The sequence below is a fragment of the Dipteris shenzhenensis genome, chromosome 20, assembly GCF_047967505.1.
Source record: "Dipteris shenzhenensis isolate YYH24624 ecotype China chromosome 20, Dip_SZ_1.0, whole genome shotgun sequence".
Lineage (NCBI taxonomy): Eukaryota > Viridiplantae > Streptophyta > Polypodiopsida > Gleicheniales > Dipteridaceae > Dipteris > Dipteris shenzhenensis.
The window spans coordinates 28063202-28073540 of NC_141615.1; the positions used below are offsets into that span (position 1 = coordinate 28063202).

A 10339-nucleotide genomic window follows, 5' to 3' on the forward strand; every position below is an offset into this window, starting at 1 on the left:
AATTTAAAAGTAGTCCACATTCTCTTCATTCAAGCTACAAGTGCCTGTGAAGACTATATGATTTCATTTTAGTCTCTCCCAAATGAGCATCCAAGCAAAAAATAAAATGCTTATCTAGCTGATAGGGCAACACACCACTTAAGATAGAAAGAATGTATCGCAATATCTATGTATCAACCATGAACTTTCATACTTACAAGACCGAGTTAGATTTGTCGTCTGCAGTCTTCCACGACAGAAAGCGATCTGATGCTGTACTTGGTCCTTTTTAGCCACCAACTCTGTAATGGCAAAATGAAGCATCAGCTCAAAAAATGACTTGTGCAGCCCTCAGCTCACCAGCGTCTAGTTATATTTAGATCTTTTGAATCCTTGGAGCTTTAGATGTGGGTTATATCCCAAGGCAATCACAATCACATGGTGCAATTGCTAGGGACTTCATATTTTTCGAAGGATACAGCCCTTTGGCAATTATCCTTCCACCTGCTAAAGCAAGGGTGGGTTGTGCTGCTAGATTCATTTGGCTGAAAAGGCAGAAGGGTCAGTACAACAAATGCTGAATTTACCTGTGACTGAAAATCCACAGGATCTCAACACCTGTCATTGAGTCTCTTGATGGCCTAGCTGCATTTCAGATGGGAAATCATTCATCAACCAATGTCTTTATGCAAACAGACGTGAGCGATGGCTCACATTCACATGTATTCGCCCTGAATCTATGTGAAAGGCTGTCTTCTGAGAGTTTTTTACTGGACTTGGATGGCCAGAATTCTTGCCCCTGTCAATGTCTCGTCCCTTGCAATGCCCTCTAAGCTGTGGTTCTGATATTTTGTCCTGTAGCGTACCAGGTCCAACAGCCATATCTGCATGCACTTCGGGGACATTAGAATCCTGCTGGACTTTTGAAGCATTGGGATCTTGTCCACGTGGCTTGTTTTCCCTTACTGAAGGCTTTGTCAGATTGGATTCTGTACCATGTCCACTCTCTTCTGATTCAAAAGTCTCAAAATTGCAACGGAGCACACTATATGCTTTTCTTGATCCAGCCTCCAGATCTGAAGGCTTCTGAAACTCTGCAAATTTCCCTGCAGCTGATGGTTTTGAATCTATAGATTCCCTCTGAGAAGCTTGTGCATCTTGATGGTGACAATTCTTTACTAAATTTCCAATCTCACTCTGGCTCCTAATTTTGCCTTTATCTTTGAGGATCGATTCTTTACTCAGATCTCCTGCACTATCTTGGCTGGAGAAATCTGGCAACTTAGCTCCTCGAGCATCTGGTAATCTACTCCCCTCCTTTGAGGACAGTCTCTTTCCATGAGCGCGAGTTGTAGGGAGAGGATCTTTCCTCCTGCCTACTGGTGTCTCAGGTTTTGAGAACCGCGAACTAGAATTCCGTAGATGGCTTTCACTGCTTTTGGGACAAGAGGATGCCTTTGCAGGACTGCCTTTGCCAGAGTTTGCTAGCATGCGAAATACTTTCACAAGTTCCGCTCCAAGAAGATTGCACTTTTTCTCTGCCATTGAAGCACTTGCCACAGCTGTTTCTAAGCTGCCATTGATATGCTCTACTTTTGTATCCAATATACTGCAAAAACAGGACTCAATTGTTATAATATATTTTCACATCAAATAAATTTTTTCAAAATCTACACCTGAAAGAACTCTGATAGCAGATTTCCAATCAAAACTATAATGATTAAGCCTTGGAGTTCAAGGTTTGTATGATACCGTAGATTTGTGTATGTGGCTGATGCAACATGTTCTATGCGACTTTCAAGGACGATCATTCTTGTATCAAGAGATTTAGCAACCCCTTTCTCTCTGGGATCTCTGTCATGCGTCATCCTTTCTCCTTCTAGTGATTGCCATCTCCCGTCATCCTGACTTTTTCCTGAAAGCTCTTTATAGAAGCTTAGAAAGCACTCTTTCTCTTCTAACTCAGCTACCCTCTTCCCAGAGTTTCCATCATGCCTTGAAGTCTCGAGCACTCCCAGTCTGCTCTCTACTTCATTCAGAATTCTTGCAGCAGCTTCGTATTTTGGCACCCATATTTCAACAGATTTCTTGAGCTCTTCAGTCTTTCCCTGAACATCTGCAACCTTACCAACTAGATCCAGTTGAGCTGTCTCCACACTTGAAATTCTCTGCTCTACTTCTGAAACTGAGGACTTTTCTCCGACCAGTAGACATCCTGGCAGACCATTTTGGAGCTTCTGTTCTCCAGCCTTTCCATTAAGATGGAACATCGCCTCTAGCATACTTGCTATAGTCTCGACCCTCTCATTCAAATGTTTGATGTCATGCTTGATTTTATCTTCCTCCTCACAAGACCATAGTTTTCTACTTGCCAGTTCAATTCTTGATGGATCACTGAAATAGGTGAATCCCTTTGCAGTTTCTTTGAGCTCTTTCAGTACCACATCAGTTTTACTGACATATTGGGCAAATTCAGCCTTCGTAACTGTTTCTCCTATATTTGAAGGGGTGGATGTGTTCGCTTTTACCTGTTCAAGCTCATCACTCAAAGATTTCGCTTTTCTGATCTCCCCTTCCATAGCCTTTTTCCATCCAGTTGTCTCTTTGTCACATTGCTCCTGGATCACCCTGACAGCATTCCCAATTACCTCACTCATACCTTCATGAAGCTGGTTACACTTTCTTCTCATATTCATCATCTCTGTCAAAATTTCCTCAGCCTTGTTAGCAAGAGTGGCTGCTTCCGTCACTGCTGTTTCCTTGCACTGCAAGGTCTTGCTGTTTGCATTCGCTAGATCCGCAATAAGTCCTTCTGCTTTAGCCGCCCAAGAAGCAGCTTCTGCAGCTGCAGCCTCCTGAACAAATGCACTCTTCTTTTTTGTTCTTGTTATATCTGCTAACAATTCTTCAGCTTTCAATTGCAAAGTGACCATCTCCTTTGTCGCTGCTTCCTGAAGTTGTATGCCCTTCCTTCTTGTGTTGGTTATCTCTCCTAAAACTTCATGACCAAGTTCCATACTTTTTCTCTTGGCATCAGCCATCTCAGCTAAAACTTCTTTGGAGAGATCTTCACTTTTCCTCTTTATATTGGTCATCTCAACCACCACCTCCTGAGCAAGCTCTGTGCTCCGCAGCTTTGTCTGTGTTAACTCAGCCATTACCTCAGTAGAAAGTTCTAAACTCTTTTGTCTTACCACCATCATCTCGTCAAATACATCTTTAGCTTTTGCAGCTGAACCTTCCATCTCTGTGGCGAGTCCCGTGAGAAATTCCTTCTCTCTTTGTACTTTGGAAAGGTCAAGCTTCAGTTTGACAAGCTCTTTTTCCAGATCTTGTGTTAACTCTTGACTTTTCTTCTTTGTTGCAACAGCAGCTGCTAAAGCGATGTCTTTTTCCTTGCGAATATCAGCACTTATACTCATCATTTCAAGCAGAAGGGATGAAGATGTCTCTCTATCAGAAATCAGGCTCTCCTGAAGCTTACTGCTTTTCCTTTTTGTGCTATTCATCTCAGAGCTGATAAACCCCAAGAGTTCTGCCAGAGATTCCTCAGCTTTATGAGCTGAAGCAGCAGCATCTGTAGCAGCAGCTGAAGCCAGTTTTCTGTGTTTTCCTACAATAGAGAGGATATCATCTGCCTTGTTTTCCAGAGCTTGTGTGCAGCTGTGCTCCTTTTCAAGAGCAAATATCCTCGTTTCCAGGTTATTTAAGAAAGAACCTTTCGTGAGGTTTTCTGATTTCTTCATGGATTCTTCACAAATCCTTTCAAGTTCTTCTAATCTCTCTCGACACTGGAGTTTGAGGGTCAGGAGTTCTGTGCGAACCTCTTCAAGCCCCCCCAAGTATAACTGAGAAAGGCTCTCTACCCTTTCCATAATTAGTGTCCCTTCACGCAGTACTTCGCTCTTCAAGCTGCTTTTGCCTTTCTCAAGCTCGCCTTTGAACTTCCTGAATGATTCCACGTCCCCCTTTGTTTCATTTCTTTCTTTTTCCATGTTCTCTACAATTTTCTTGAGATCCATTTGTTCTGTACTCAACAACTCCTCCAAGTTTTTCAAGGCAATAATTTTTTCTCTACACTCTGTACCCTCTCTTTTCAATCTCTCAATAGTATACCTTAAATCCTGTACTTCTGCAACTGTTTCTTTCTTGATGCCTTCAACAAGGAACCTAATCTGCATTCCCTCTTTCCTGATCACTTGTAATTGCTTTCTGAATGTGCCATTCTCATCTCTGGAAGAAGCGTCTTCCTTACCTAGCCTGAAATCAACATCTTCTGCAAATTCTGCCATGACTTCAACATGACCTTGCACTTCTGCTCTTCCTTTGTGGAGTGACTCAACTTCCTTTCTAAGAAAAGCAAGCTCATGCTTCATCTCAGTAATGACCTTTTCTTTTCCTGCTGAAACCATCTCCACAAAATGGGAGAATTGTTTCCCAAGCATTTCCTCCACAACAAGGTCCAATTGCTTTTCTGTTCTGTTAGAGATTGTCTCCTTGCTGGTAAGTACATTCGACTTGAGTGGCATTTCCTTCTTCAGAGTACCAAAGTCTCGCAGTCTTATTAGCTCTGAATTTTTCACAGATTCTGCCACCGCTTCTTCGACTTCTTTTTTCATTTCTATTCGTATCCCTGACAACCAAGAGTCTACCTGCTGCTTTAGAGAGTCAATTTTAAAAGTACACTCGTCCAATTTCATCTTCATCTTTTCCCCTGTGTATCTTTCTTCTAACATCATTTTATTTGAGGATTCTAGCTCTTCTGTCAATTTGTTCACCTTCAGATTGACTTCATTCTTGATAAACATTTTCAACCCAAGAAGCTCAGAACTTGTTTCCATCTTCACAACATCCAGCTCCTTTTCCACACCCTTTACCCTTCCCTGCCATATATTGACCTCCTTGCAAATTTGCATGGAAGAGCTCTGTACCGACTCTTTCATTTCGTTCATCAATTTCTGGAAATCATTCATCCTGTTTTCCAATTCCAGCATTTGTTTGGTGTCTATTCCATTGGGTGAAAAATCTCCATAATGAACATCCTTGTATCCAAAGTTTGGACTATTGAGAAAAAAAGGTGCATTGTTGCTTCCATTTAGACTAAGCAAAGACCCATGATCCTCCTCTTCAGTTTGATTAATCTGGTCTAAAGAACTGTGTCTTTTCTCTTCAGTGGAACCATGAAGTTGGTTTGCAATCGTACAATCGCCGAGAATGGATTCCAATCTTTCATCTGTAAACAACAAAGCAAGGAAAGCTTTCAGGTCTATGGGGAGAAGGGGGGGAGGGGGAGAAGAGACATCTTCAGAATTGAACAAAACATAAACTAAAGAAAAAACGTCAGCGCCGAAATACGTCATCAAGGGCCCACTTAAATTAACAGGCGAATCTTTTAAGGAAAGATGCATCACCATCAGCATCACAAGTATCAAACATTGGCCTTGAAATGCTTTCTGGATAGGCTTTACTGCTGAGAGTAGAGTCAAAATCAAAAACAGGGTTGCAAAATGTCGAATGTTGTGGATTTGAAAAACCCATCTGATGCTCGTATAATTGAGCATCAACCTCGTCAGATGTGAAGTTGAAAGATTGGCATTCAAGCTTGTTGAAGAAAGGAGAGTCCCAAGATGGTGAAAGCCAGTCCAGAGAAAAGGGTTTAGCCTCCAGGCTGAGGCCCCTAAGGTTATCAGTGGACAGGGATGGAACAGCACCACACGAAGCAGACGAAGACAAAGACGAATTCAATGTGTCTTGTGAAAGTGAATTAGAGATTGGGAAGGTTGGCTTGCTGTGCAGCTCTCCCTCAAGATTCCCATCCTGAGAGTGGTGTGAGTGTTCCTCCATGCCTAGGAAGTGCCTCACTTGGAATTTGTCTAAACGAGACACTGCATCACCTGTTCCTGTACTGGCGTGTCTGTTGAGGCATCTGCCTCCAACTTCAGGCTGAGTTCTGTCAACACCATTCTCTTCTTCCTTGTCTTGTGTCCAACATTCAAACTTGACCTTCTTCTTCTGTTCAACCTTGGAGCTTTCCCCCCCAAACTTGTGCAGATTGCCTTCTTCACCAAGCTCCCTTCCAACCTGGCGTGCATGCTCATGTTCATCTTCCCCAACTTTTGCTGCATCAGGCATGTCCCTCCTTTGCGTTTCTTTGTCCTCCCACAAGCTTGATTCTGCTTGAGACTTGTCTCTCCTTTGCGTTCCTTTGTCATCCCACAAGCTTGATTCTGCTTGAGACTTCTCTGATATTGGTTTCTTCCTTCCTTGTTCTTGCGGTAGCCAGTTGCCTCCTCTCCAAAACCCTGCAACATCCTCTTGCGTTCTTAAACCTGAAGAATTCCCTTCGTGATCACAGTCGTTGAAGTCGCCCGTTGGTAGCTCACTGGCGACATTGCTCGTTTGCATGCGGCTTCTGTTCCCAGAATACGATGGGGATCCTTGAAAAAATCGATTCGTCTCTTCAGACTTTCTACTCTTTGCTTGGCTGACCGACGTCCCGCCCCTTCGGAGCTGTCCGTCGTCTTGGCAGCTGGCTTGCCTTTGTAACCCTCCGCTTAAATCTTTTCCAAACAATGCCCTTCTCGAACTGGCAGTGGTACAAGCTGATACCTCCGCCTCTGCGGCCTTGCGTTTCGTTTCTTGTTGCTGTGCAAGATTTTCCAGCTCAAAAGAAGCCAGCCGTGATGGATTCTTGCCCTCATTCGTCGAAGAATAAGTTTCATCACAGCTTTCGTCGCTGCTTTGCAAACTCCCCAGCCGTTTCAGTGCTTCTTCCAAATTTTCGGTCAATGCATGACCTGCCAGAGTTTCATCGGCTATTGACATTCTGCTATCTGTTTCCCTGGCGTTTTTTCCGCCCTCGGGAAATTTTGTAAATGCAGATGCCGCACGATCTCGACCAAAATCGAAATGTTCAAGTGCGGAACCCAAATCTTGAAAACTGTCTTGGAAATTCTCGACAGTGCGGTTTTCTTGTTTTTCAACACCGTTGAGTCTTGAGCGAGATGATCTTCGACGCTGGGATGAAGCTCCCGATCGTATGACTTCAGGGACAGGATCGCAATGTGCGATTCCAAAATGCTCCTTTGCAATCTCCTCCTCCTCAGAATCGTGCCTCCCATGTGATTGAAGTTGGTCTGTACCCAAATTGCGCACTCTTCGCTTAATTAGCTCCTCGTAGAAAGAATTGGAACGAAATGCAGCTTCTGCATCGTCCGACCCTTCACTACCAACAACAAAACCTTCCATGAGTGTATTGACAGTGTCCTCTCCCACCCTGGGACGCTGAGCATCCCAGACTGCAGGCCTAATCGGTGTTCTTGGCGAAGGCAAGCCACCTTCGTCGACGTAGGTTTCCCGAGTAGACCGGATTTTGGCACTATTTGAGAATTTGGATTTTCGAAACCCGGTTGATCCAGACGAAAGGCTCCTGAGCGATGGAGACCGAGGAACAGGGGTACTGTTCCTCGAAATTGGTGTCGATCTCGTAGCGCGTTCTGCCGGAGCTCGGGGAACCGGAACACCCTTTCTGGAGAACGACGGCGATCCCCGCTGCCTGCCCGGCAAATGCACCTTGGAGTCGTGCGCGTGCCACGACCGTTTCTGCGATTTCTGCATGCGACCATACTCATCGACAGAAAGCACAGGCGACCTGGGGGGGGTGTCCTTCTCGCGCTTCACCCGGCCGGAGGCCCTGGACGAGGAGCAAGACCTGGAAGGCAAGAGGCGGTCGCCCTCGAGCTCTGCTAACCGTTTCCGGACGTCGGGAAGGTAGTACTCGAGCTCGAGGACCTCCTTTTCGCCTCGTTTGGCGGAGTAGAGGGGGTGATCGGGGATGGTATGGGAGACGAGAGAAGCGAAGGTGCGGAGGTGTTCCAATTCGTCGGAGAGGAGGTGGGATTTACGGGAGGAAGAGGCTTTGTGCAAGGAGAGGAGGGCATTGCGACAGAAGAAGGAGATGGGGAAGAAGGCATGCTCCATTATGGGAGGGGAAGGGCCATGGAAGGAAGAAAGGTTGGCTATGGCGATGAAGAAGCTTTGAGGTTGGCTATGGCGGGATTGAGCAGAAAAAACAGAGCTCAAACAAAAAACAGGTTCTTGGAGAAGACGACCCCCCCCCCTTTGCATGTTCCTGTGACAACGGCTTCTCTACCTCACCATGGTTAGTTATTCACTCATTCCTCCCTCCCTCTCTTAACCTTGTTCGGTTAGGTTACTCTGTCATTTTTGCAACACCTTATGTTGTTTGAAGGGTAGCTCTTTTTAACATTGTGCGGTTGCAATTCTCTCTTAGAGGCCGGTAGAGGGGCGTGATGCTCAAGCTCGAGGGGAGCGTTGGAATGAGTTACATAAGAAGGCTCCCGACAAAATACATGGGGATGTCAGAGGCAGATTTGAACATGATAGAGCATCAAGAAGATATGTCCCATGCTGCTGGTTGAGTGGTCTTTAATGAAACAATAAGAGGAAGGGGGAAGACTAGAGAGATAGTAGGCTCAATAGATTCTATGCATCCAAAGAGGGGTGGTGGTTTTGTGCTCTGATGGGGGGTTGTTTCTTGTTGAGTTCATCACACTCCTGTAGCATGGAAGTTTTTTCCTTCTAAGGGAGGTGGTGAGATCATTTGATGTACCCTTTAAATATGTTGCAATCAAAAGGATTTCATGAGGAATTGAGAGGGGTGTGGGGGAAGGTCTCAAGAGATTTGCTTGACCCCTATGAATGATGGGATTTGGTTATTAGAGAGGTGATGAAATGTGCCAACTAGATTCGGGCAGGCAGCTGTTATGTAGAAGGAAGTAAATGGTGAGTGTATGTTTGACGGTGATGTGTAGCATCTAATGTTTGTGAGCATGAGAAGTAGTAATGTTGAATTTTCGAAGTGGACAATAACAATTTGAATACATGATCAACACTGAAGCGGATTTTCAATAGTATTAATACTGAAGCAATATTGTAACGGCTACATAAGTCGTGAAAGTTTCTTGAATACAAAGAGGAAGCATTCTTGCTTTGATATTCCCAAAATGGACATGAAGTCTTTCATTCGTGTTAAAATTTACCACTTGATAAATTCGGTTGCGTCTCCGAAGAGAGTCGGCCACCAAAGGCCAGCCTGGAGCACTTTATGTGCTGTAACAGCACGGCAAAATGCCCTCCCGCAATTCCAGAGTGGGCTTCCTCGAGCACCTCGATGTATTCTTGCTTGCACACACATCTACGCATGATGCCATCCTTGCCCATGCGGTATAGTTGGTCTGAATTAGCTGATACGGCACTACGTCCTTAATTTTGTGGGCTCTATCTTTCTTGAGAGCTTGGCCTAGGGGTAGGCCATTGGCCAAGTAGTGACCGGTCTTGCGGCGGCCCATTTAGGTATGATGTCGACGAGAAAGAGGGAAACGACAGGGAGGTCATGGGATTCTCGATAGGTGGTCGACTAGGACATGGGTCTTCCCCTTACGTACAACGACTGTGAAGTCAAAATCCAAGAGGATGATGCATCCCGTCATGCATGGCTTGTTGACCAAGTAAAACAATGCTTGGTGATCCACAAAGACGAACTTGTTGGCCAACAAGTAATGCCTGAACTTCTTGATTGCATAGACCATGGCCAAGCCCTCCCTCTTGGTTGTCATGTAGTTGTCGACTCACAAAGTACACCGAGTAGTCCAGGTTATGCTCCCTTGGTTGGGATAGCACATACTCGATAGCAAAGTTGCAAGCATCTATATGAACGTGGAATATTAGATCCCAGTCAGGTGCTCTCAACACTGGTGCGGTGGCTAGGGCTAGTTTGAGGGTTTCGAAGACTTTTGGTGAAATTGCCTTTATTTTTTTGTATGACCATGCAAGGCAGTCTCAGTGTTCCATTAGGAGTGCTTATAGCTTTGTTTCATCTTCTTGTGCGATTGGTTTCCCGATGAAAACCAATTTCTCTTCCTCTCTTCGAGGGCGAGGTTATTGTTCTGGTTTTGGCCAGTCCCTCATAGATGGGAGTCTCTCCAATGCTATGAGTTTCTTGCACTTCAAATTCTCGTACTGGTCTTGGAATTGCTATGGGGACATTACCATTGGTGTAGTTCTTGAAGTACTCTAGTACTTCATGAAGATCGGCCTTTGATGGTGTTGAACTAGGGCTATGGTCAATGGGTGGCATAGTATCATTAATCAAATTTTGAGGATCTTGCTGATTTTCTTTTTCTGGAGTCTCATCATCAATTTGATTTGATATAATTTCGATATCATCCTCTTCAATCCACAACATTATATGAGCATGCATTGATCCACGATTTTGGATCTCGTATCTCACTATGTGATGCTTGACTCTTCCTAGTAGTCCTTTGTTAGATATAACATA

The 10339-nt window shown here is 44.6% G+C and overlaps 1 protein-coding gene across 1 annotated transcript; it reads right to left on the bottom strand.

Annotated features, from left to right (window-relative positions):
- Positions 1 to 203: 203 nt before the first annotated feature.
- On the bottom strand, positions 204 to 7959 carry LOC147889491 (uncharacterized). The gene is made up of 4 exons (XM_087391675.1): positions 5391 to 7959; positions 1732 to 5212; positions 567 to 1588; positions 204 to 281 (listed from the first exon to the last, which is right to left on the bottom strand). The coding sequence occupies exons 1-3, from the start codon at positions 7957 to 7959 to the stop codon at positions 664 to 666; spliced, it is 6975 nt and encodes a 2324-aa protein (XP_087247801.1). The 3' UTR covers positions 204 to 281; positions 567 to 663.
- Positions 7960 to 10339: the final 2380 nt, after the last annotated feature.

Excerpts from the sequence above, each read along its gene's own strand:
- LOC147889491 (XM_087391675.1), bottom strand. The coding sequence starts at position 7,959 with ATGGAGCATGCCTTCTTCCCCATCTCCTTCTTCTGTCGCAATGCCCTC. Across the intron at positions 5,213-5,390 it reads TGATACTTGTGATGCTGATG|ATGAAAGATTGGAATCCATT; the intron begins GTGATGCATCTT and ends TGTTGTTTACAG. Across the intron at positions 1,589-1,731 it reads GCCACATACACAAATCTACG|TATATTGGATACAAAAGTAG; the intron begins GTATCATACAAA and ends CTGTTTTTGCAG.